We start from the raw sequence: 27698 nt of genomic DNA, 5'->3' as shown, positions 1-27698 counted from the left end.
ATTTTAATAAAAATACAATGATTTAAAAAATTATACAGTAGTGAAACACAACATCGAATTTCAAGATAGCAGAGAAGAAAATAAGGAAATTTCCAAATGTGTACAATTTGTGGGTTGGACTCCAGCTGGCGACTCTTTATTACATTATTATTATTTTCTCTGTTGATTTCTTTTGAGTGTTCAGATTTCACTGAACTGAAAGTTTTATGAGTTAAGTTTGTTTGTTAAATCTGAATGCTATCTGCACTAGCCGTCTTTAGTTTTGAAACAATAAAAGGAAAGCAGTTAGTTCACATCATACACCTCTAACTTTTGGTCTCTTTTTTATCAACGAATAGTGGAATTAACAATAACATTATAATATCACTACGGCTGAAAGGTCGAGCATATAATTTAGGAAACTTCTATTTTATTGAGGTAATTCAAGCTTATGGTAGCTCTGTGTATGTTTACGTTATCATGGCAATAAGTGAGAACTTTGTGTTTTATCTGTGTAAAGTTTTATGTTTTCTTAGCTTTTAAACAATCCGAAACGTTACATAGAGCAGAGGTATACAAATGTAACAAAATAATGTCTTATACAAAAATTACTACTGACGCCGGATTTTTTATGGGGGTATTTTAGCTTTATTAGAAAACATAAACAACATAAATAACTTAAATTACTTTTTAAGCGAAAATAAAATGCGCATTTCACATTAAATAACAATCTATTTACAGCTCTAGAGAATTTTTAATTTTAAATAAAAGTAATTTTTCGAAAATAGGAAAATATAGCGCCCCTGGTGGTAAAATTTAAAAATAGGATAATTTTTTAGACATATGTCAGGCCGTTCCAAAGACGAAATATTATGAACACTATCTCAGTTCTTCTTTAAACAATATAGATAAGGATGGGTATGTTCCACGAAAGATTGTTACAATTTGATTGGTATCTGTCTAAGAATCAGGTATTTACAAATACAAACACTAGATGACGCTTTTTGGTAAGATGACAAGAAGCTTTTCAGCTGTGTGCTGACTGGTGATTCCATATTAGGAAATATGCAGCAGAAACTCGAATCATAATCCGCTAACACTATTCTACAAATTGAGTTATATTAATATAACAACGTACACTAATAATTACCATGTTCAACTTTTAATCTCGCATTAATCTATTACTCAATGAAGCACAACACTTCTATACTACCGTAACGTTCGTATATAGTGTTGTTGGACGTTGCCTCGTCTTATTAGTTTACATTCTCGAGCTCGGTAAACCAGTCGAAGGCCATGACTGTTCACTAATTTATTCTTCTCTTAATAATTTATATATTGTTGTCAGGCCAATTTTCGGAAAAATAGTAATTCAATGATAAAATAATGATAGAAGAATTTATTAAACGTTTCGGAAACCTCACGTTATTAGTAACATAGAGGCAGAAAATAAACAAATAATATTTGTAATTGCAACAGAAGTATGATATACGATGTACGTATATACAAGTATAAGACGAAACTGTGGCACAAATGAATTCGTTAAGTTGAAAGAAGTAAAGCCAGTGAAGATTTTAGGAATGAGGAAAAGTTTTCATATATAATGTTTCTTTTATAAGAAGTCCAGTATTGTGTTTAGCTGTTGAGAAAATTTTAAAGATGGAGAGAGAAATTGGATGTTTCTGTATTGTGGTTATAGACAGCCGAGTTGTGAGGGTTTATAACCTTTCTTTCAATGTATTCATATGCTGGTACTTTAAGGTGTCGTTTGGCTTCACCAATACATGTGTATGTAGAGAAGAGACATGAACAACGGGACCAGTTGGCAAACGATCTTGGTACCAGAAAATAAACGTCAGTCTAGATTAGGTTTTGTAATAAATTTCAGGTGAATTTGAGGGCGGGTAATGGAGCTGTGAGGATACCAAAACGTTTAATGAAACCTTTCTATTACCACGTTTGCATTTTGCAGCAATATGTAATGACATTGTTTTCTGCCAACCGGACATTTTAATCCAATCTTATCTTATACTCATTACCGTTTCGTAAAAATATTGCTACAAAGTCTGCTCAGTAAAATCTCACTATAGATGGCGTTGATCGCACCCTCAACATGAAAGCGTGACTGTCTCTTCATCGGGTTGACTTCTTTCTCTAATTCAACTACCTAATAAAACAAAGGTTTTTTTAGTTCGGTGTATAAATAAATTTATTGGTAGTAAAATTAATATTATAATTTATAGCAAACGTTTTACAGAATTACTTAAGCAACTCAGGTGTATTTGATTTCTTAAATCACTGGCATATTTTACTCTATTTGTGACTATAGTTAATGGAATAACAATAAATATCATACATATATATATATATATATTTATAATAATTAGCTCCCAAATCATCAGAAGAATACAGACAAATTGCAAGCATCCACACATATAACGATAATGCAATAAAAATAATAACTTTTAATGGAAGCTGAATGTACTGATTAAAGTTTTGTCTTCCAGATTTTATGATTGGAATGAAGGCGTGGCCATAAGATGCAAGGCACTGCTTACACACAAGATGGGCCCAACGTTTAGCGCGCCGGACAGCGAGTCTTAAAATTCATAGTTCGCCTCTCGTTGAGAAAATCATGTTCCACGCTTTGAGGTCATAAGAGTGACGGTCAAATACAATTACTCGATTAGAATAGCCCAAGAGTTGGTGAGGTGTTAACTAGTTGTCATCCTAGTGGTCTATATCAAGTCAAAATTAGAAACGACTATTACATGTGGGTATTCTTGCGTTAATATCCGAATCAAACAAATCTTCCAAAGAGGACTTTTCTATACGTTGAATTAGATGTGATAACACTTAAACATAATTTTGTATTTATTTATTTGACTTTACCTAAGCAACATTGTTGTTTAGTTATGCTATTCCTAAAGAAGGTAAGTCAGACTTCTAATTGTGAGGCAGACATGGTTGTTGAGGCTTGGAAACTCACATCAGTACTGAACTATATATATTCAAAGGTGTATTAAACTATTCTAGAAACATAAATTTTCTGAATGCCGATGGAATAAAATTGATTATTCATAAGTTGTTTTAACTTAATCAAAATTGACTGTGTTTAGTTGAATAATTGCTGACCTAATGATTTAACGCACTGGTAAGATACAGGGGCTCCAGAAGGTGACATAATGGGGAAGATACGAATGCTGAACTAGTTATGACACTTACAGAAGGGTCTATGAGAGTTTGGGTGACAATCGGTTCAGTGATTCTTAGTTATGAGCGAGAAATAGAAACACTCATGAATGACATAAAGGGTTTAGAGTTGAGCTCTGACACAATAAACCAGTCCCCAGTGCACCCTAAGGGTATATATCAGATTTGGTCACAACTGGTTCAGCGGTTAGCCAATTATAAGCAGAAACATAAACTTCTATCAAATGATGGTTTAGATTCCACACTAAGTTGACAAACCTGACGTCGGGCACACATCACTATTGACTGTACGCAATTTTCACACCTAACACATATAGCTCGAGGATAATAGCCACGAAAAACCCAGAAGGTCCACCTATAAAGACAAGAGTACAACACGAGATTCATGGAAACTTTTATTGAATAACACACAAACTTCAACACAAGATAACCACGAAAATTGTTTATTTCATTAGAGAGGCTTATTCATTTACAACTACTAACACTATCGTTCAAATGAGTTATTTGTTTGAATTAAACAAAAATTATAAATTTCAGGCCCGACTTTTCCAAGGATACTTGAAATTTATCAATACTTTATCTGGATCCTTATATGTGTTTCATTTAGTCATTAAAGTACATCTCTAATATGAAGCTAAACAAAAACAAAAGATGGGCGCCGACACCATGAAACAAACCACTGACGAGCGTTGTAATGTGCTGCAATCAAAAACGTCCGCCAGAAGGAGATACCTAAGAAACTTTTGTTTGTTTTTGAATTTCGCGCAAAGCTACACAAGGGCTGTCTGCGCTTGCCGTCCCTAATTTAGCAGTGTAAAACTAGAGAAAAGACAGTTAGTCATCACCACCCACTGCCAACGTTTGAGCTACTCTTTTATCAACGAATAGTGGGATTGATCGTCATAATATAACGCCTCCATGGCTGAAAGGGCGAGCATGTTTGGTGCGACTGGTATTAGAACCCGCAACCCTCAGATTACGAGTCGAACGCCTTACCCCACCTGGCCATGTTGGGCCTACTAAAGAAAGCACAATTTATGTCTAGTTATTTATTTCACTAAAATGAGTTAAGGAAAGAAGATTTTTGCGTTAATTTTGAGGATAAAATTGTTTGTTTTCAGTACAAAGCAGCATTAGACTTAGACTGTATGTTGTGTTCGCAGGGAATACAACCTCGGATTTTAGGACTGTAAGTACATAAGGGTAAGGTTGAATCTTAATTTGGAGCCAGAAGGAAAATTAAATTTGACCTGTGAGGAGACAGAACAAGATTTAATAAAAATATCAGATAATAATTGTACCAGTCAAGGAAAATCGACTGTTTATTTGGTTGTTTTTCTGAGCACAGAGACACTCTATTACCTGTTGTGTTTAACTCGGGGAACTGAACTCGATTCTAGTTATGCTTGTTTTGTTTTTGAATCTCGCGCAAAGCTACTCGAGGGCTATCTGCGCTAGCGATCCCTAATTTAGCAGTGTAAGACTAGAAGGAAGGCAGCTAGTCATCACCACCCACCGCCAACTCTTGGGCTACTCTTTTACCAACGAATAGTGGGATTGACCGTAACATTATAACGCCCCCACGGCTGAAAGGGCGAGCACGTTTGGTTCGAATGGGACTCGAACCCGCGACCCTCGGATTACGAGGCGAATGCCTTAACATGCTTGGCCATGCCGAGCCAATATCTGGCGATGCAAGCCCATAAGCTTACTGCTTATCCACAAGGAGGATAGATTGTTTGTTTGTTTTTTTGAAATTCGCGCAAAGCTACACGAGAGCTATCTGCTCTAGCCGTCCCTAAATTAACTGTGTAAAACTAGAGGGAAGGCAGCCAGTTATCACTACCCACCGCCAACTCTTGGGCTACTCTTTTACCAACGAATAGTGGGGTTGACCGTCACATTATAGTCCCCAAAGCTGAAGAGAAAGCATGATTGGTGTGAGAGGGATTCGAACCCGCGACCCTCAGATTACGAGTTGAGTGCCTTAAACACCTAGCCATGCTGTGTCGTCCAGGGTGACAGAAACATCAGTGAGGTATATTCCACGGTTAACGTTTTTGGATCCACCTAATCTGTTAGTTAGAAGAATTAATCTTACATCTTTCGTCATACCAGTCTGACAGGCACGAGCTTGTAATCAGAAGAATTAATCTTACATCTTTCGTCATACCAGTCTGAGGATTTTTTTAAACTCTAAGTGGTGGTTTCAGTCTTTAAATCCTGTATCTAAAAAACTGAATGATGTTTAAATCCATGGCTTCTGCTGGTAGAGAGAAATCGTCAGTACTAAAATAACAGACATTGCGTTACTGTTCAAAATCATAAACTTCCTCATAACACCCAAAAAACGTCTCTTAAGTTGAGATATAGAACAAAAAATGAACCATTTGTTTCATAATTTCGTACTAAGCCTCACAAGGACCATTTGCGCATAACCAAATGATTTTAAAATGATAGACTAAAGGAAGGAGAACCAATTAACAGCACCCACCTATAGTTCTTGTCTTTCTGATTGGTGGGATTTTACCGTCACTCTTGTAACACACCCATGGCCCAAAAGAGAAGAGAATATTTTTTCGGATTCATAATCTGGGCACGCTAAGCACTGGGCTACACCAAGCCCACATAGATAGAAGCTGCTTAGAAAAGTGAAACACGAACAAAGAAGTAACTCATACATACCTTATGAAAGTGGCAGGCACATTTACCTTGTACAAAGTCCTTATAACGAGCAATAGTAACGTTAAACGTATCGATTACCTCGAAATTATAGTGTTTCGCAAAATCTGATAGGCCTAAATTGTGAGAAAAAAGTTTCTGGTGTTCTGCCTGAAGAGAGAGATAAAAAACAGAAAAATCCAATAAGTTGTTAAACATTATTTTAATTTTAGACGTTTTAATAAGGATTATCTCATAGCTCGATTCATTCTCTGTTTAAACATTAATTCTTATAAGCTAAACCCTAAATTCCATCAGGAGTGAAATTCTCAAAACAAAAAAAGTAGAGTCACTAAGATGGGTGAAGTGGACCTATTTCTGAAAGAGGAAAACAAAAACAACAAAAAATATACTGGTAAACGAAAAAAAAAAAAAAGACAAAACTGCTTAAATAACTTCTAGTTATCTTGTACTCACTATTGGCAAAGATAACCCCTGATTACAACATATTTTTAACTATAAAGCAAAGTTTAATTTTTTAAATTATTTCAAATGAATCATATATCTTGGAGATTTTGTATCCAAAGAGACTGTCATAAGTAATTACTTTTTTAAATATAAATAATGGTAAATTGTAATCTGTTAGCGATGGAGATGCACGTGCACGAGAGTTGACATACAAGACAGAGCTGTATTTAAATGGAAAATATAAAGTTGATGACAAGAAGTGAACTTCAACATATTTTACTGTCACTCAGATAAGTCGCATTCTCTATTTCGATCACGAAGTTTTCTAAAAAATAATAGCAAACATCCCACTGCCACTACTAACCTTAGAAAGGCTTCTGACATGGAAAGGCGACTTACGATGGAAAAGCTACTGGCACATCCCCCTGCCACTACTTAGCACAGAAAGGCTACTGACATCCTTTGCATATACTTACTATGGAAACGTTATTGACATCCTTTGCCACTACTTACCATAGAAAGGTAACTGATATCCCCTGCTACTACTAACTATGGAAAGGTTACTGACATTCCTTGCAACTACTTTCCATGGAAAGGTTACTGACATCCCTTGCAACTACTTTCTATGGAAAAGCTACTGACACATCTCCCTGCTACTACTAACCATGGAAGGGTTACTGACATTCCCTGATACTACTAAACATGGAAAGGCTACTGGCATCCCTGCCATTACTTACCCAGAGATGTCAACTATTTCAAATGACTGAGCGTAATGATTGTAGCCTTTATCATTTGCGGCTACTAGGCCTGACCAATGTCTCTAAGCTGTTTATTATTATATTATTATTTATTATTGCTATAGATTACTCATTTATGACTGTGTTTTGTTTATTTAATAAAAAAAATTCTTTTGAAATTATGTCTTTTACTTAGTTCAGAGTAACAAACATACTGGTAAAACAACATTGAACATGCACAAACAGTAAGCAGAAAAAGCCTTTGTGTAAGGACTAGTTTATATCATGTTTATGACACTTGTTGTAATAGTTTTGCAGCTGTTGCAGCCTTTACTTTCATGAGAATGTCTCTGGATGGTTGGGAACTATAACAACATTGTCCATTTGACTGCATAGACATCTTGTGTGTTATAATACTGCTTAAAACTGAGGTGCTCAAGTTTAGTCTGAACTTGCTTTTGTTTTTAGTCACTAAACTAAATATCCTTTCACTGTCAGCATTAGAATGGAAGATTGTAAGAACTCCAAGCATAACCCTACACAGAATGTCATACTTCTGGTTGCCACTTCCATCCTTAACTATAGACAGCTGAACCCAAAACTTGTCAACATTCAACTGAAGGACAGTTTCTGAGAAAGTATCATTCTGATAGTTCAAATATTGCCCTTCCAACTTGTCAATATTGTCGTGCTCATGTGTATTGACAAGGACAGGATACCTGTCTGTGAAGAAGCGTAGAGAAGAGAAATCTTTGCTGACTTTCAGTTTTGGATCAGCAACCTCTGCGTGAATCAGAAGTTCATCATTTAGAGGGAAATGTTTCATCATGTAATTTGTAGCTGCAATACAGTATTTCTTAACACTGGTGTAGAAGCTGATCAGGTCCAGGTCCTTTTCATATTTAACAATGTATTCCTTGGCCACATTTCCAATAGAAACTGCCTCATCAGATTTGTGTAAGGATTCATTGTTGTAGTCAAGTTCAGTGATGTTGCCTTCAAGATACTCTGGCTTGATGTATCTGACAAGTATATTTTTAACTTGTGTAATCAGAGTTCTATGCATAATGTGTATACAAGGTTCTTCTCTTTGCAATATCAGATTGGCTTGCTCAAATAGAGGAATTGCAGACTGAAGAAAAAAGAGAAAATAACAAGTTCATTTTGTTGTCCAAGAAAACTGTTAACTTATCTAACTTGCTCTGCGCATAACTTTTCTTGGTTACTTCCTTGCTAGCTTTCGTTTTCTTCTTTTTTTCATTGATTGTCTCTTCTTTAGTTCAAGGTCAGACTGCCTAAACATATATTGAGTTATATCAAATGTTTCTTTGTCTGCCTTTGGAGACTATTGTCTTGTGTCCCTGTGTGGCTGAGAGGATGTCTTGACTGTGTCCCTGTGTGGCTGGGAGGGTGTCTTGACCGTGTCCCCGTGTGGCTGAGAGGATATTCCTGACTGTTAAAGTCTTGCTGCCTGACTGAGCTGCATGTTTAGATCCTTCTGAATCTAGTTTTTCCTTTTCACAGTGGAAATACTTCTTCAATGGCTTCCACATGTCCAATATTCTGTTGAGGCACATCCCAAGTGATAGCCATCTTGTGTTTACAAGTTGTAGAATTTTTCTTGTTTCTTTGTCATACAATCCTTGAAACTCTTTGAAATGTTGTTTTCTGCTAGCACTTTTGTCCAGAAAATAGTAGATGTCTATCAATATATCAGAAACTGGGCAGGGCAGTTTTCTGGGCAGCAATATTCATGAGGTGACAGGCACAGCCCATGAAGTAAATGCTAGGCTGTCGTCTTGAGATGTGTCCCATTACACCTTTACCTATACCAGACATAACTGAGGCATTGTCTGAAAAAACTAAGACAGTTTTCCCATGGAATTTTCCTTTTTGTCAGATCGTGGTCCAAAAGCTTGAAAATATTCTCTCCCGTTGAAGCTTCTTTCCATTCCACCATTGTCAAAAGAGAACAAACAATTTTTCCAAGCAAAGGGTCAAGATATCGTACAACCACTGGATACAGTTTTGAGTCATCCATGTCTGTGGATCCATCTGTGGCTAAACTGTAAACACTGTTAGTAAGTGTGCTTGAAATCATTTTGTCATCTTCACAACCCAACATTTGTACAATGGCTGTAGTTTTGGTTATAGCACAGCCATATTTTTTCACTATATCAGAGTCTGGAAACATTTCTGAATAGATGTCCTGCATGATTGGCTTCAGCTAGGGGTAAATTATGAGCAACGACGAATTGCGTAAACATCACTTCTGCATTTATGGTTTCATATTCTGAATTCTTACTCATAAATGTCGTTATCTGCATCGTTTTTGTCTTCGCCTCAGCCTTTTGTTGGTGAGATGCCGATTTTGTGTGTCTGTAACAATCGGTTATCCCTTCATGCGCCACAGAAAAATCGATGTGACAAACTGTACAAAACGCATGACTGTCACTAATTTTCGATGCAATGACCGGATATTTTGCACTATACTCTTTCCTAAATTTTTGATTCACAGTTTTAGTCCTTTTAGATTTGCCAGAAACAAGACAATATGGTGAAAGAAGCCTCTTTTTTTCCATCTTGTGAACGCTCTCTAAGAGGTATTTCTATGCCTCTTAGAAAACGAGAAATACCAATCTACACGAGCGCTGATTGGCTGACAAGCTCTGATGACGTAACCATGGTGAAGCACTGCACTCAAACTATTGGCAGACGTCGAAGATACAAATATTTTTTTATTATTTCAGGCACAAACATGATTATCGCATGTGGCCATTTGGACTATGTCTTTTATTTATTATCAAAATTTATTTGTGTCTCACTAGAAATTTTCTTTTCACTCCTTTTAAGCCCTGGGGGAACAATTTATCACTTTATTGTATAGGCCTATATAATATATAATAATTTGGGAGTTGCAACAAGTCGTAATATTTGTCTGTATGAACGTATAGTCGTAATGTATACATCAAAATCGTAATGGTTGGCATCTCTGCTTACCATGGAAAGGCTACTAACACATCTCCCTGCTGATACTAACCATGAAAAGGCTATTGGCATCCCCTGGCACAACTAATCATGGAAAAGCTACTGACATCCCCTGCCACTACTTTTCATGAAAAGGTTACTGAAATCCCCTGCCACTACTCACCGTGGAAAGGCTACTGACTTCCCCTGCCATTACTCACCGTGGAAAGGCTACTGACATCCTCTGCTACTACTTATGAAGGAAAGACTATTGGCATCCTTTGCCACTACTAACCATGGAAAGGCTACTGACACATCTCCCTGCTACTACTTACCATGGAAAGACTGTGGATTTCGTCCACTGGTTGGTGAAACCCTGCTCCGAGTGTTTTTATCACTAGCCGGATTCCCTGTAGTTGTTCTCTGAATTTAATGGGGAAAAAATACGAAAAACTTAGTGATTAGAAGAACAAGCACTTTAATTACAATCTGTGATATTCTCCTTCAGGAGAAATGATGTAAGACTATATCTTCCATTTTACTGTGACGTCAAACATCAAGAGAAATAGTTTCAGCTGGTCTTGCTATATATATAACAAATTAAAGTTAAATATTAGTACTGCGGTGTGTGTATATTGACATAAATTTAAAATAAACAGAAAAATGATTAGTGATCAAAGTTAAAGGGGCAATGTTTAAATTTATACCCTGACCTATATATGTGTCCATACCCTGACCTATTTATGTATCCATACCCCGACCTATATATGTGTCCATACCCTGACCTATATATGTGTCCATTTGATTTCTGTTTTGTTCATCAACCGTTTTTCCAAGAAGACTCACATTTTTAACTTTACAATTTGTTTAGTTTTGTTTATAGCGAAGCACAAAGCTACACAATGGGCTATCAGCTCTGTTCACCACAGGTATTGAAACCCAGTTTCTAGCATTGTAAGTCTACAGACATACCACTGTGCCACTTGGGGGGCTTTAACGTTATATATATGAAGGATTAAATCTTTATAATTAAGAGTTATGAGTCATCATGACTCTTTAATAAACCCTTGGTTTGTTGAATAATCCAGATCCGAAACCCACTTACCCTCTTAAAGTTCGCAAGAGCGTGTGTAGGTGCTGGGTGGCTAACCAGTGGACACCACCTACAATCACGATGGTGTTGGTGTTGTTTTCCAAAGGTCTTGAGCTATAAGAAGGGAATCAATCAACAAGTACTTATTTAATAATAAGCTGGAGTAATATCTGAAAACATAAGATTCAACTAAGAGTATGAACTAATAAAATAAATCAAGTGTATATTTATATCCATACTTTTATTCTCATACAACTTACTTTATAACTACGTTATTTCCCACCTACTGTAGTCCATATTACAGTATTAGTGTTACAGTTACTTTACTTTTTACTATCATTAATACACCTCTACAGTCTCAGTGTTAGTTGATACTCTGATTGGTTCTTGAGAGAGAAGATTAAAATCTTCCTGGGTCAAAATAAACAGATTTATTGGTTATCTTAGTCTTGTTCACTGACCATATGAAAAGTAAGGAGTTTTCAGATCTAGCCCTGTCACTTTAATGGTATGACTTTGTGCATTGGTTGCCATTTTTCTTAGCAAAAATGTGAATTTTTAATATTTTTGCCATAGAACCTCAAAAATTTCCGAAAATTATGAATAGAATATTGGTTTAAGACATATTTTTCTGTAGGCTGGCTCATGGTGGGAGGGAACTAAAATCCCTATGAGTACTTTGAGAAGGGCAGTCCAATACTATCAGTCATCTATTGTTACACTTATCTTCTGTGTGCTCAGTATCGTTGTATTGCTGGAAGCTGAGTCCCTGCTTGATCATTTATTTTTCTGGGGGAATGGCATGAACAAGGAATTGCCTGTGCTTGTGAACAGTCAGGGTGCCATCAGTTTGGTGTTGGCTGAAACGTAGCTTCAGACGCTTACTGATACCTCAACATGCTTCTCTCAAGATGTAGTATAATGAATATGACAAAGTTATCCTTCCTGGACTGTGTTACTGTTTATCCTTCCTGGACTGTGTTACTCTTTATCCTTCCTGGACTGTGTTACTGTTTATCCTTTTCTACTCTACAATACCGTTCTTTTCTCTCTAACAATGATAGTGTTATCCTTTCCTGGACTAAGATATCCTTTTTCTCTGCGACTCTAATTGATTTTGTAATTCTGATTTATTTGTAAATAACACATGTATCCAGCGTTTCTTGTTCAATTATTTGTAGTTCAACCCCCATTCCAGTCTCTTGTTTTACAGATATACGTCCATTGAGACAACTTTTGCTACCATATGTTACTGTTCCCGAGGTAACGTTAACACCTGTATTAACAGCTAATTTGTTAAGATCTGTCCTCGACTATCCTCCTTCTAGTAAAGATGTTTAACATCACCCTTGAGGATATTTAGGTTTCTTCCTCGACCACTTATGTTATCGACAGTGCTCGTTCCACATACCCTCTTACATTGATAAAACAAATTTCGTGACTGTGAGGTCACATTGATAAAATAAAACGCCCTTTGAAAACTAGAGTCTGTAAACATTTAGGAGTGTCTAACATATCCAATCTTCCACCACTTAAACCAGGTCTACGTTCAAATTTAATAATGTAGCTTTTCACAACTTCTGTTAAACCTGCTTCACTGAGAAATTAACGGTTATTGTTTGTTCGTATTTCCAACAGATATTAGCGGAGATAGAGAGCTGTGAATGAAAGCTCAGTGAATAAGATCATGTTATGTTTCCTATTAATTAAATACAGATGTATGTTTTATTTTGGCAGGGCTAAATTATATCTACGATCTCTTGGATGGTAACTAATTGTTAATTTATAAAGGAAGCTACTTTCTTCACACATTTGTTAACTTGAATATTTTATCGTCAAGTTTCAATGAATCTTTCGTAAAACATCTTTAAACGTTGATAGTTACATAAAGTTTTTATCATAATATCAAATATCATTGCTTGGTTTCACCGTGAACAACGTTGTCCATATTACACGAACTGGTTACTTACCGTTGTAAAAGTTGATAAACACTTTTATCGAATACCGGCCTTTGATTGGTTGGAAGCCAGAACTGAGGATAATAAGCAAAACTGACACTTGTTTGGCCGTTGTTCAAGTTGTTGTAGACCCGGATGTCGTGAGTCTTGTCCCACTCAGTCAAAGTTCCGTTAACTCGTTCCATAACGTAATGCATAATCCCCCTATTGGTGGAATCCCCAATGAACAACAACTAGAAAAAAAGAGACCCAAGAAAAAGTCACAGGTCGATTAGAAGATATGCATTTAAAGTGATTTTCTCTTAATAAAACAGATTGAAGGTAAATCTAATTTGTCAAACATTTTGATGAAATAATAGGTTACGTAAAGTCTAAAATAACCAGTACGTAAAACATGTACGACCAATGTGTCTTATATTTCTAAGTAACCACAGTATTACGTGATGAGGAGAAATCCACTTGAAGTAAAAATATATCTCAGAACGGCTGGTATGGTTAAGAACCTGAAGATGACCTAGGAAGGTCAAAACGTTGTTCTCTGCTTTATTAGTAAAACTGTTAATACGCATAACTAACCACCGCATTTATGATGGGGAAATGAAATTTAGTGATTTTAAGGTCACGTACATTGATAAAATAAATTTAGTTACTGTAAGGTCACTTACATTAATAAAACAAATTTAGTTACTGTAAGGTCACTTACATTGATAAAACAAATTTAGTTACTGTAAGGTCACTTACATTGATAAAACAAATTTAGTTACTGTAAGGTCACTTACATTGATAAAACAAATTTAGTTACTGTAAGGTCACTTACATTGATAAAACAAATTTAGTGACTGTAAGGTCACTTACATTGATAAAACAAAACGCCCTTTGAAAACTAGAGTCTGTAAACATTTAGGAGTGTCTAACATAGCCAACCTTCCACTACTTAAACCAGCTGCATATCACTTCCTACACATTATGAAACCACAGGTCATAACATCTTATTTAACGATTTCTGTGTCCTTACCACAGGACCTTCACACCTTGAACTCTAAACTTCCTTTAAAGGAAGTTTACTTACAGCTCATGACATACAAAGCTCTTTAGATCTGAAACTGTTTTAAATTTTCACACTTAGAAATCAATGTTTCTACAATTTTCGTTTTATCCTTCTGTTCAGCACTTCGCTTAATAACTAAGTAAACTAGTGATTATAATATAAGAGTTCAGTTAATAATCATGTTGCTAAAAATGGAATTAGTCTGTTCCGAAACGTTCCAACCTTGTAAATAAACGTTTTGTGTTTAATCAACTGTCTTCATTATCAAACAACCGTATTTAAACCAACTTTACGTTTACTTTTAACATTTATTGATAAAGCACCATGCAAATTACGTATGTATTCAGCCTAGCTGACGAGTTGTTTTATTAACTAAAAAAAATAACTTCTCGTCAAAGATTTTAATTGATAAAATTTAGGTGTGATTTGAAATTTGAAATGGACAAATTAAGGCACTGTGGAAGAAAAATAAACTGTAATACCTTAGATGATCTGGTTGATTACATATTCAGATGTTAGGCCTACTGATTTTCAATGCTTCGTCAGTCTTCGGCATTTAAACTGAGATTTTACTCTTTATATTGTACATACGTATTTAATAAAGATATTATGTAAAACAAAAGAGAGAGAAAAATATAAAAAAAGAAAAATAATTTATATAATTATAATAGTTTAGATGTAAATGTTTCTGATAACTTATCACCTTGTCGAAAAAGGTACTATTTAACAAGTAAAAAATCTGTTATTTATTGGCTTTACACAGAAAACAACAAAGACCAATCCAGTAAGAGATACAAATTTATTCTCGTACATCCAAAGTTCCATTAAAAAAGACATTTCTTCATTCACAAGGCCCGGTACAGCCAGGTAGTTAAGGCACTCGACTCGTTATCTGAGGGTCGTGGGTTCGAATCCCCGTCACACCGAACATGCTCACCCTTTCAGCCGTAGTGGCGTTATAATGTGACAGTCAATCCCACTATTCGTTGGTAAAAGAGTAGCCCAACAGTTGGCGGTAGGTAGTGATGACTAGATGCCATCCCTCTAGTCTTACACTGTTACATTAGGGATGAATAATGCAGATAGCCCTCGAGTACCTTTACGCGAAATTTAAACAAACCAAACCAAATTCTTCAGGCATTACTTTTATTAAGCTCTTTTCAAATGTATTAAAATTATATATTAATAAGCATCTAATTATACACGAGATACATGTGCTGAACATCTGGTTGTTTTATAGTCATATGTAACCATTATCTAAATCGGCAATAAGAAATTTCAATGCAATGCCACGTACGCACACACATACACAAAATCAGCTGTTACTTGCTTTCTCTAAAAATATTTTTAAAGAATTAGAACAGTTATTAATGCTTTACAATAATTAATAGTTAAGCCTAATTAATCTAGGTTATCGATGTTGTTATCAACTGGTAAATTATAAGTGTTTAAAGGTTTATTAGGGCAGTTTAACATTGCCACAAATTCATCTTTGTCTAGGAATATTTGCCCTAAACTCTTGTGCATTACAACAGACTAAAACACAAAAACATAAAGGGGAAAATTGGGTTTATTTTAATTAAGCTTAACTGTTCATAAATACGAAAGTAAACTGTTACTTACATCGATTCGACCACTTGTTTTGCAATTATAACTACTCAATATGCTTTTCGTGCCACAAGATATTTTGAAGTCTTGTCATAATAACAAGAAAAATTACTCCTACCTTCTTCTTAGCAAGACACTGAGATAAGAGATCCTGTGATAATGTTACATGACGACACCGAAAGGGGTTCCACAGTGCTTCTCTCCAGAAACAGGAATGGCGGCTACTACAAGACCCGCACGGAAGAATCCATCGGCCTAACAACCAATAAGCACATGTTCATAAAAAGTAATCCACATATACGAATATGTCTATAAAAATACTCACCAATAAACATACGTTAAGAAAAGTTATCCACCAATAAGAATAACCAAAATACATACTGAAGTATTTATGATCTTCACCTTCCATTCCAAAATTGTTTTTATGTTACTGGTAGTCATTGTATACACGTGTTGAGTTTATTGAAATGGAACACAAAATATAGAGGCTTTCTCTTTCAGTTATACGCAGTTATTTATTTAACATTGTAATGGTGTTCACTGAACAACTAAAAGTAGCCTGACTAAACATTCAAAAAATGAAATCTTGTGAAAAGATAAAGTGAACAAATAAATTATTACTGTTTACTTTGAGAAAGTCAAGTTAACAAACCACACTTTTACAGTTGAAGTTTACTGAAATAGGTAATATACCTGAAACTACGCATATTTACACAGTAGTACAAATGAAACTGCATATTTACTTATGTGAAATGTACTGAAACTGGTGGTATACTTGAAACTTTATACAATTACGCAGATGGGGTTTACTGAAATAGGTGGTATACCTAAAACTCTGTACATTTATACAGGTGATAAGGTTTAATAGCTAAGGCTAGTTACAGGTTTGCCCAATGTAACAGTTGTTGTTACCAGCTAGTTTGTCAGATGTAACAGTTATTGTTACCAGTTGATTCTACTTCCAGGTTTGTCCAATGTGACAGTAATTGCTACCAACTGATTCTACTTCCAGGTTTGTCCAGTTGTTATGCTGATTTGTCCAATGTGACAGTTATTGCCAGTTGATTCCAGGTTTGTCCACTGATGATCTACTTCCAGGTTTGTCAGATATGACAGTTGTTATTACCAGCTGATTTGTCCAATGTGACAGTTATTGTTACCAACTGATTCTACTTCCAGGTTTGTCTGATGTGACAATTATTGTTACTAACTGATACTAATTCTGCTCTGTCTGATGTAACAGTTGTTAGCAGCTGATACTAATTCTGCTTTGTCTGATGTAACAGTTGTTAGCAGCTGATACTAATTCCTGGTTTGTCTGATGTAACAGTTGTTAGCAGCTATACTAATTCTGGTTTGTCTGATTTGATATTTTGTTTTATTAGTTGATGATTAATTTCATATTTTGTACATTAAGTAATATCTTTCTCAACCATTCTTTATATTAAATGACTTGAATAAATTTCGTTTCTATACTTTGTTAACATAAAACTAGGTATAAAAGCATTATGTATCACTAAAGCAGGAAGGTAAGTAAATTTTAAATGAAAATTCTCAGGTTATTATTGCTACAGCTATTTGAAACTTAGTAAATCTTTTTATGGTGGAATTTATATAAAAAACTCAAGATTTCTCTGTTTGTTTGTCCGCCGAGTTCACTGTGTTGGTCACACTTCCCTCACATGAAAGTGCGCAACACGACAACTTTTGTTGATGTGCACGTCTATCATCAGCTAGCTGAACCATTCATTTTATCGTTATTGTGTTTTACGTGGTTATAATTCCACACAGACTTGACATTTTTTGGTAATTTTAGAATATAGCGTTAGAATATATAGGCCTATTTAGTTATAGATTATTAATTATACGTCAATTAATACATCATACATTTAACGTCACACACACAGAAGAAATTCATGTAGAATAGGCCTTATCACGGTTAGGGGTCTGCTGACGTCAGAGCTCGATGATGTGAGTGCTATTTCACGAAGCGATCGCACGTGGATCCAGAATGCACGGGCAAACAAAAAGGCTGTTTGGCTGACAGAATGGCACACGCAGGGTCGTTTTTGAAAACAAAATTATTGGAAGAGAATTTTTCAGAAGCCACATTTTATTATGAAGATATAGATCAACATTTAAATACTCAGCTGAAAATATGGTTGCAACGTCATCGGCTCCCAGTCACGGGAAATCGCGCGATTCTGTTAGAAAGGTAAGGCGGCTTTATCAATTATTTTTTTTAATTCACACGAGTTACTTTCAACTTTTCACCATCATATGTAACATTAAAAACATATACCCTATGGAAAGAAACTAGTCTGTTTTCATTGTGATTATATACCCATAAATATGAAATCAACTCAGATCAATTACACTACATAACAAAATTTTTACTTTTTCTTGTTCCTGGGCAGAAAGGGTGACTTCCCAATTACTCATGCCTGAAGTAAATGGAAAAGTGGGAGACTATATTTGGGGACTGATACGTGAAAGTGATTTATATTACAGTCGCAAATCTCGAAAAACTAGTCACTTCTAAACATTTTTGCATAACCTTAGTATAAATACACGTAAATCTTGATTCATATGTTGTTTTATTCAGACCTTATGTAAATGACAATGTGCAAATTTGCCTATTTTTACACAGAAAATAGGTTAATTTCTAAATTTCATTATCCAGGTCACAAAAGCAAAGTTTGAAGGGAATAATGGCCATTTTCTATACTTTTACGAAATAAGCAATTAAGAAATAATACATACTATCCAGGAACAACATTTGTGTTACATAGTGTAATTAGAGCAAGACTTGTACAGTGATTATAAAACAACTAGAATAATGACAGATTATTAGCGCAAGATGTGTACAATGTTGATGAAACAATTGGAATAATGACACGTAATTAGAGCAAGACGTGTACAGTGTTTATAAAAACAAGTAGAATAATGTCAGGTAATTAACGTAAGACTTATAAAGTGTTTATGAAACAACTAGAGTAATTACAGATAATTAGAGCAAGACGTGTACAGTGGTTATAAAAACAACTAGAATAATGTCAGGTAATTAACGTAAGACTTGTAAAGTGTTTATGAAACAACTAGAGTAATTACAGATAATTAGAGCAAGACGTGTACAGTGGTTATAAAAACAACTGGAATAATGACTGATAATTAGAACAAGACTTGTACGGTGTTTTCGATCTACCTGTCAATCCATACATTCAATCAATCTGTGGTCGTTAACCTTTTGACTGCCAAGTATTTCAGCTGCTACGGCAGCTCCTATGCCGGTTTTTTTTAAAAGCAAAATTGAGTAATTTTTAAAACAAAGGAAATAAGCAACAAATACTATTTTTTCTCTAAGCCAAACTTATAGTAGTACACAAAATGAAGAAATATGTGCAGAACATGAAACAATAATGCACAAAATGTCATGTTTGGGTATTGAAATACATGACACATTTAATAATTCCCTTTCGTGTGAAATGTTTTGAAGCAGGGGTCAATACAACTCCCTGGTGTTATCGTCCGTTTACCAGTGCTGGTTGATGGCCAGTTATCATCATCGTCAATAACATCTGAACCTTGTATTTCCGTATTTTTCAAAGAATCTTCAAAATACGAATCTTCTGAATCGCCACTGCTATCTTCAAACTCCAAACCAAGTTCAAAATACAACTCTAATGCTTCTTAATTTTGTACCTTTTTCCGTGACGCCATTTTGGATCAAAAGTGAAACAATTTGTAAGTAGGTCAAATGCATCTATGGTGCTGACATCTAGCGTCCAATTTAGGTATTATTGAGAACGAATTAACTCGTTCGTGGCACTGTGTTACCGATCGACTTGGACAAGTTATTTCATCTACGGCATTGAACAGATTAATATCCACAACAAATATTCAGTAGGAGAGTAAACTGTACTTAAACGTTCTACAGAATAACGAGCCAATAATATCAATACTTTTACATTTTAAGTTAGAAATATGATTCTCCTTCATTATGCAACAGTCAGTTTAAAAGACCAACAGCAAAGTTTTGCGATTCGAACTTAAATTCTTTCACCATTTAGACGTGACCTCACACTAAACAAACTCGTGTGCAATTCTGTTGATAGATTTTAGCCAGAAGCTATTCATTGGTATCATATAAAAATAACCTCAAAAGTTTGATGTTGTCATGGGTGTGTAAATAGTTTGTTTGAGCGTTCAGTCTATTTACAATGAGAAAAGATGTGTTCTGAATATTTATGTGATTAATGAATAAAATAAATTGTGTATAATATTTACACCAAATGAGTTATATTGTAAGGGTTTACAGGGTGAATCGATATCACTGAAAAATAACACAAAACCACTTTTCCCCAAGAGATCTCCCGCAATGAAATGTCACGCTTTAACTACTTTTGAAGCTAGAATATAATATATAACATAGAGTAATCTGTCTTCTTACTTTTGATTGGTTCTTTGAACACATGAAGAGAAGTGTCTTTCGACGAATTTTATTTTTCTAGATTTTAATAATTATCCAAAAGCAGTAAAACGGTTTTCTTATTGTTAAATGAATGTGTGTGTGTTTATTATAGCAAAACCATATCGAGCTATCTGCTATGTCCACCAAAAGAAATCAAACCCTTGATTTCAGCGTTGTAAATCTAAAGACTTGCCGCAGTCTCACCGGAGTACTTGTTGTTAAATAAAAAGCTGTAAAATGAGCTTATCTTAGCTGTCGCCACAAAGTATCAAACCGTAAATTTTAGAGTTGTAAGCTAGCAAGCTTTTCCCTGGGCCACCGGTTAAATTTAATAACTTTATTTACTGAAATTGACAATACAAAACCTAGTTGTTGATTGGCATCCTTAAAGATTGACGATGGAAAACCTAGTTGTTTACTGTTGTATTTAAAGATTGACGATAGAAACCTAGTTGTTTACTGTTGCATTTAAAGATTGACAATAGAAAACCTAGTTGTTTACTGTTGTATTTAAAGATTGACAATAGAAAACCTAGTTGTTGACTGGCATCCTTAAAGATTGACGATAGAAAACCTAGTTGTTTACTGTTGTATTTAAAGATTGACGATAGAAAACCTAGTTGTTTACTGTTGTATTTAAAGATTGACAATAGAAAACCTAGTTGTTGACTGGCATTCTTAAAGACTGGCATTAGAAATCCTAGATGTTGATGTTCATCTTTAAAGATTGGCAACAGACAACTTAGCCGTTGACTGGCATCCTTAAACTTGACAATAGGAAACCTAGTTGTTGACTGGCATCAACTGGCTTAACCTATAAAATACAATTATGTCACCTGCAATAAAATAGATTATGTGAAAAGAGTAAGGCTTAAGTTATAATACTTATTGTGTGCAATACAATTAAAGTTCGTGTACTTCGTAGAACGCTTGCATGAGGTGGAAGGTCGGTTGGACCCGGAAACTGTATTTTTTATTAGCATCAGAATAGATAGGCTTCTTTAGTTATATATTACATCTACTAATACATTATATATTTAACCTCACATACAAAAGAATTGTATGCATAGTTATAATGTTGTGTGTGAATAAACAAACGGTTGGCCTGGCTTATAAAATAAAATTAGTACTGGGAACAAAAAAAGGGGAACACGTTTTCATACTACATATCGTAACGCTGTTAGTGAACAACAAGACAGATGTCGCCTTTATTCTTATTCAGTTTTGAAACAAGTAATAGAAAAATTAGATTAAAAATTAAACACAACCATCAATTGTCCTTCCGAGAAGGGCGAGTATTTTAGACTGTAAGATTTGGTCATTATGGGATATGTGCTTCATTGTGATGTCACAGACTGAAAGAATGTTTATGATGTCATCGGTATGACTAACCAATTGTAGTGTCGCATGTTCACGTGGAAAATTGGCATATAATTAGAGGTATTTTTTGTACATCTCTTCTATTTGAAACAGAGGATTCAATAATTTTAATAAGAGGGATATTTTACATATTTTTATTACCTACCTGGGGCGTCACCGACGTCACAAGACGGAAAATTTGCTATTTGATCCTTATATGTAATCCAGTTCGAGGCAAGCTCTTCCTGAAGCCCGCAAGGTTCGTTGGGAAAAACTTGAAGATCACACTCCTGTGGATAAACGAACATAAAAATACATAACATTAGTACATGTAACTAATGGTGACTCATCAACATTTTGTTTTTACTTAAGTTAGTGATTGTATATGAACTAATTGAACAGTAACTATCATAAGTTGAGAGTAACTTAGCTTCAGAAGAAATAAAAACTGAACTTAGCTAGAATTCGAACCCGTGATATCACTTAATCCTCAATGATAATTGGATGGAATTCATCGGGTAGTGTCCCTTTTCATATAATAATAACACGTAATTTATTTAAATATGGCTTGCTATGGCCTTTCTATATGGTAATGACATGGTCTCCATCGCAATACGTCTTATTATGTTTTTTGTAATGAAAATGAGATGAAATTCTTCGCAATAGGTTTTATTGTAACTTTTCTATATGATAATGACATAGTATATATCGCTATGAGCCTTATTAGGGCCTAACTGTATAACAAGGAATTGGGATGCACAAAATTAGTAAAAAATAGTGATAAAACGCAAAGCAGTTTCTTTTTTCCATTGAAATTTTATAATTTAAAAGTCAAGCTTTTATTAAATACAGTCCTATATTGAAATCACGCTTGAGAAGTTGAGGCCTAGGACGTATGGATTTTTAGATTAGCTAAATTATCTGTTGATTAAAAGCAAACATTCCGAAGGTGACAAAATCATCGATACGGAACCTTAAGCACGAACCTGCTTCAGACTACACACTTTGTGTTGAAGGATCGGATTGAAAGGTGTTTCATTATGTGTGATCGCCAGTCGATAGATCAATAACGTGTACGTATTGACCACCCATGGCTCCGTATGAGAAATGTCCACGACCAGGAACGAGATCTTGTTAGGACCTAATCCAAGGGTGTAATTAGTAGGCCTATAACAGAAACATATATGAACATTAACCAAAGGATGCATTTATTAGGCCTATAACGGAAACACATATAAAGATTAATCAAAGGGTGTAATTAGTAGGCCTATAACAGAAACATAAACATTAAACAAAGGGTGTAATTAGTAGACCTATGACAGAAACATAAACATTAAACAAAGGGTGTAATTAGTAGGCCTATAACAGAAACAGAAACATTAAACAAAGGGTGTAATTAGTAGGCCTACAACGGAAACGTATAAATATTAAACAAAGGGTGTAATTAATAGGCCTATAACAGAAACATAAATATTAAACAAAGGGTGTAATTAGTAGGCCTACAACGGAAACGTATAAATATTAAACAAAGGGTGTAATTAATAGGCCTATAACAGAAACATAAATATTAAACAAAGGGTGTAATTAGTAGGCCTATAACGGAAACAAATAAACATCAGTTGAAAGCTAAACATAAAAATGTAATATCAGAATCACAGGATGTTGGTAACTGGTTAATTAATGATGCTGAGAATGTGTCTTCATTGATATATACTTAATTGACTTTCAGGAGGTAGATCTTAGTACTAGCTATTATGGAGACTCGAGGATAGTGTATTTCACTTAAAAACATATGAAAAGAAAGGTTGTCTCGAAAAGACATGTCGAAAGCCGACCTTATTGGAACTTGCAGTTTGAACTTATTTTTAATATTCAATACATTGTAGTGTAAAGGCACCCCTTGACTCTTGAAGGACATTTTAAAAATGTAATGAAATGATATTGAAGTATTCCAATATATATATTGAATCAGTCTTGCTAATATATAATTTTTTAGAAATTTTAGTAGCTTAATCGAAATACTATAAATGTAAATACGTTTTTGACCAAACCTTTTTGTTATATTCCAACATGATGGACTGGGGTATTGAACGAAAGGCCTTTTCTGCTGTGGTGTGTAGTTAATTTGCAATTATGATTATTCTTCTCATTAGAACCAGCCAAGGATGGCCAGATGGTTAAGAACCCGACTCTTAATCTGAGGATCACGAGTTCGAATCCCCGTCACACCAAACATGCTCGCCCTTTAAGCCGTAGGAGAGTTGTAACGTGACAGTCAATTCCACTATTCGTTGTTAAAAGAATATCCATGAGTTGGCAGTGGGTGGTGATGGCTATCTGCCTTCCCTCTAGTGTTACAGTGCAAAATGAAGGACGACTAGCGCAGATAACCCTCGTGTAGCTTTGCGCGAAATGCAAAACAAATAAACAAACTCATTACAACCTGTAGTATAAGCACAGTAAAAAATACGATATAATATCACACTAACTATTGATTAACTGCTGAAACCACTTCGAAAATTATACAAACCTGGAAGGTCCGTATTTGTCATCTATTCGAACTTCTGTCTGACAGTTTTGGCCGAATGCCCACACTTTCACCATTAGCTGCTCGTAAGAGACGTTCGTAAAATATTCCGTCGTGAGAAAAGAAAAAGAGGGCGTAATGGTCAGCGTAGGTGACGTCATTAATTGAGATATGTATGGCATGTTTATAGGGTCTACAGTGAAAATAAATAGAACTTGTTAGGACTAAATATATTAACGTTGACATCTACAAACAGTTGCTTTTAGAACAATAACAAACATGCAATCCAATAGCTATTTAGGGGTTTTATAAAAACAATCCATAGATGTTAACAGATAGGAAATCTTTTATAGATTTGACGAATGTGGTAATATTACATAACCCATTACAGATCTGATGAATATGGTTATACCTCAGAACTTATTACAGATCTCAGGATGTAACGGAATCGTCCGAATAAGGATGCAATATTAAGTAATTATGTAATATACTCATCAAACTTACTGTTGCTGCATTTTCTGTTGAAAAACTGACCTATGACAGAAAAAGAAAGGTTTTACTATAAACCTGTCGGTCTGTCGGAATTTACCTTCTTTCGTTATTCAAGTAAACTCAATATGACTTTTTTAAAAACCAAAATTCTCATCAGTTATATACCTATCTTAAGATTTCGTTTACCATTGTTAAACAATGCTCATATTCCTGAAAATAAAACAAATAATTTTTACTCCTTGACTAGTGAATTCAGAAGACATATACTACAATAACATCTACTTACGTCATGTATATATTATATATATATACACACACACACACACACAGATGAACTCACGGCGAAAAGCATTAAACTAGAACAATATAAAAGCTAACTCTAAATACACACCTCAATATTGTACGAAATAGCTAAACTGTGATCGCTGTGTTTTTAGACGTCTTTCTTTACTTACCTTCGTAAATGTCAAAAATTTTCCGATCATATGGCTCTTGGTGCTCTGGCGGCTGTTCCATTAGGGACGACAGGTTCACCCCCCTCCTATAACAAACAGATTAGTAGGAATGATAATGACGTCCCAGCTTGCAAGAATAGAAGTTGGATCGTAACTAAACAGATAATAGTGAACAAAAGTTGTATTTGGACAATTTTGGTGGCTTTTTTGGTAAAATATAGAAATAATTAATTTCACAGAGGCTGAGAGGTTTGAGAAAATTATATTTTCACATCAAACGACTATTCCTACCCAGTGGTAGTTTGTAAGCTGTATCTGATAGCTGTATCCTTATCAAAGTTTTAATTGAGTGAAACTAATTTACCAGTTTCTTATATTATCGTAACATGAGAAATATTTGTTAGCTACAATACTCTTAAAGTCCTTACCAAAAACGCAAACTAACGTGGCAGGGGTTTAGTTTAGAGAGAGAGAAATCAGAAGAGTTCTCTCTCCAACTGGGGTGTTCAGGAACGTTGTAGTTCCTCTTCGTACCCTTACATGATAAATTTTTAAAATATCCGTGGAATTTTTACTTTATTTTTTAATATTTCAAAAATGGAGTGGGGTATTTGTGAGTGAGAGGAAGGACGGGAGAACTGGACGAGAGCAGAGAAAGTGAAGTGAGCCAGACCTTGGCTCGAGGACCGAGTACACTGGCGGCTGGCGAATTGATTTTTAAAATTTACTATGATTGATTAGATACCCTGTGACTAGGTAAACGGCCCTTTTCAGAATGAGGCTGGGACCTACAGGTCCGATGCCAGAGATCTTGCTGTGGGGGGAAACGGGAGTACCCCGAGAAAACCCACTTTCACGGCCTGGGCGCCGGATAATCTACCCAGACCGTGCCCGGAAGTAGCTGGGAAGAGAAAGGAAAGAAAAAAAGAAAAGAAAAAGAAACTGATGAACTATGTTGGTGGTATACGTGGAAACTGTTAGCTGCAGTCTCGTAGATCAGGTGGTAACTTCGTCATGAACTTGTCCTTACCAAGGTAACGTGAGAACTACTGATTAACGACAATACTATTAAAGTCCTGACTAAAGTAACGTGAAAATTATGCAAGAGATATAATATTATTGATGTATTTAACAAGTTAAAATGAAAACTATTTATTGTATACAATATTGTTTAATACTTTAGCTAGGTAACCTGAGAACTATTTATCAGACACAATAATGCTCTAATATTTGTCAATGTTATGTGAAAAGAATTCACTTTGATGCATGAACGGTTAAAATATATTTAATTAAAAGATTAAGGTAGAAGATTACTGACAAAGATGGAATATTATTAAGAGTTAGAGTGATTAGAAAACGTTGTTAACACTTTAAAATAATTACTGAAAAAGATGGAATGTTATCAAGTGTTAGAGTGATTAGGAAACATTGTTAATACTTTAAAATGGATTTACCAAGATATACTGCTCTTTATCTCGTCGTCAGAGAATTGTTGATCTAAAAGATGGCGATTGTAGTAAAGTTCCAATCTCAACAGGAGATCGTGCAAATCTGCAGTTCCATGCCTCAAGAGGTCGCTAGATTCCCAGAAAATGTGAGGAAAACTTTATTGGAGAAGAAACTAAACATATGACTTTTAGGAATGAAAATGAATAAGGAAGGTTTGTCAGAGTAAAATATTAGTGGATAATTTGTAGTTTCGATACATAAAAATTTATAAAAAGTATTCCAGTAAGAAGTGGGATATTTAGAGAATTCTACACACCCATATATTTTCCATTGATAATATAAAGTCTGTATTACAGTCAATAATTTCACAAGATGAATTATTATGATGGCTGACTATTTGTAATACATCTGTAGGAAAACATACCAACAATTTCTAAGACATAGGATCTTACAAAATTTAATTGGTCGTATAACATTTTTCACCACTAACAAGTTGTTTATTTTATCATTTAAGTCAAAGTTCAAAGAATAAAATAAATTCAGTGCTCTCTTCCTTTCTATTTTTTGATCTATGTTAAGCTTTTGGAAATCTTTTTACAGATCTGACGAATGTGGTCTGTTACATACGTCCCTGATATATTTATATAAGTAAATCTTATTGATGAAGAAATATCTTTCGTGGTAAGAGTAGAAAGAAACTGAGTCTAACTGCAAAATAGTGTCTCTAATTAGACGGAATGCATTACATAAAAAGTGAAATTATATCAGTTTTTACAGGTTAGGAGACACAGTGGCTCTGAATCCTTCTGTGTATTTAATGTGTTCCTAAACTATAAGTACAAAACACTATAATTCAGGCACACTATATGCCATTCTCTATTACTGTGTTTACAGCAACACTATTATTGTGTTAGAATTTTGTTGAACCTTGTTACTAAAATGTACTTTCATAAAGAGTTATACAATATTGTTGGTGTTTTTATTAGAAGCAAAATGTAGTTAATATAAATGACTCCATAACAAGTTTTCACACCAGGTGTACTGTTGATAACAACATCTTATATAGTCACCTTGTCTCTAATAACAACATCTTATATAGTCACCTTGTCTCTGATAACAACATCTTATATAGTCACCTTGTTCCTGATAACAAAACCTTATATAATCACCATGTCCCTATAGTCACCTTGTCACCTTGATAACAACATCTTAT

At 34.7% G+C, this 27698-nt stretch overlaps 1 protein-coding gene across 1 annotated transcript; it reads right to left on the bottom strand.

Annotated features, from left to right (window-relative positions):
- Positions 1-26607, bottom strand: LOC143253465 (cadherin-like and PC-esterase domain-containing protein 1). Its single transcript, XM_076507432.1, has 12 exons — positions 26491-26607; positions 25037-25122; positions 24594-24623; positions 24093-24282; positions 22549-22729; positions 21729-21852; positions 15851-15987; positions 13089-13309; positions 11131-11232; positions 10361-10448; positions 5878-6024; positions 1-2146 (listed from the first exon to the last, which is right to left on the bottom strand). Exons 2-12 carry the CDS (start codon positions 25095-25097, stop codon positions 2015-2017), a joined length of 1413 nt encoding a protein of 470 aa, XP_076363547.1. The 5' UTR covers positions 25098-25122; positions 26491-26607; the 3' UTR covers positions 1-2014.
- Between the last annotated feature and the right edge of the window lie 1091 nt (positions 26608-27698).

Source organism: Tachypleus tridentatus, chromosome 6 (assembly GCF_004210375.1).
Source record: "Tachypleus tridentatus isolate NWPU-2018 chromosome 6, ASM421037v1, whole genome shotgun sequence".
Lineage (NCBI taxonomy): Eukaryota > Metazoa > Arthropoda > Merostomata > Xiphosura > Limulidae > Tachypleus > Tachypleus tridentatus.
This window is presented reverse-complemented; position numbering and strand designations above follow the sequence as displayed.

Excerpts from the sequence above, each read along its gene's own strand:
- LOC143253465 (XM_076507432.1), bottom strand. The coding sequence starts at position 25,097 with ATGGAACAGCCGCCAGAGCACCAAGAGCCATATGATCGGAAAATTTTT. Across the intron at positions 24,283-24,593 it reads CAACAGAAAATGCAGCAACA|ACCCTATAAACATGCCATAC; the intron begins GTAAGTTTGATG and ends TTTTCACTGTAG. Across the intron at positions 6,025-10,360 it reads AAATCCACAGTCTTTCCATG|GCAGAACACCAGAAACTTTT; the intron begins GTAAGTAGTAGC and ends CTCTCTCTTCAG.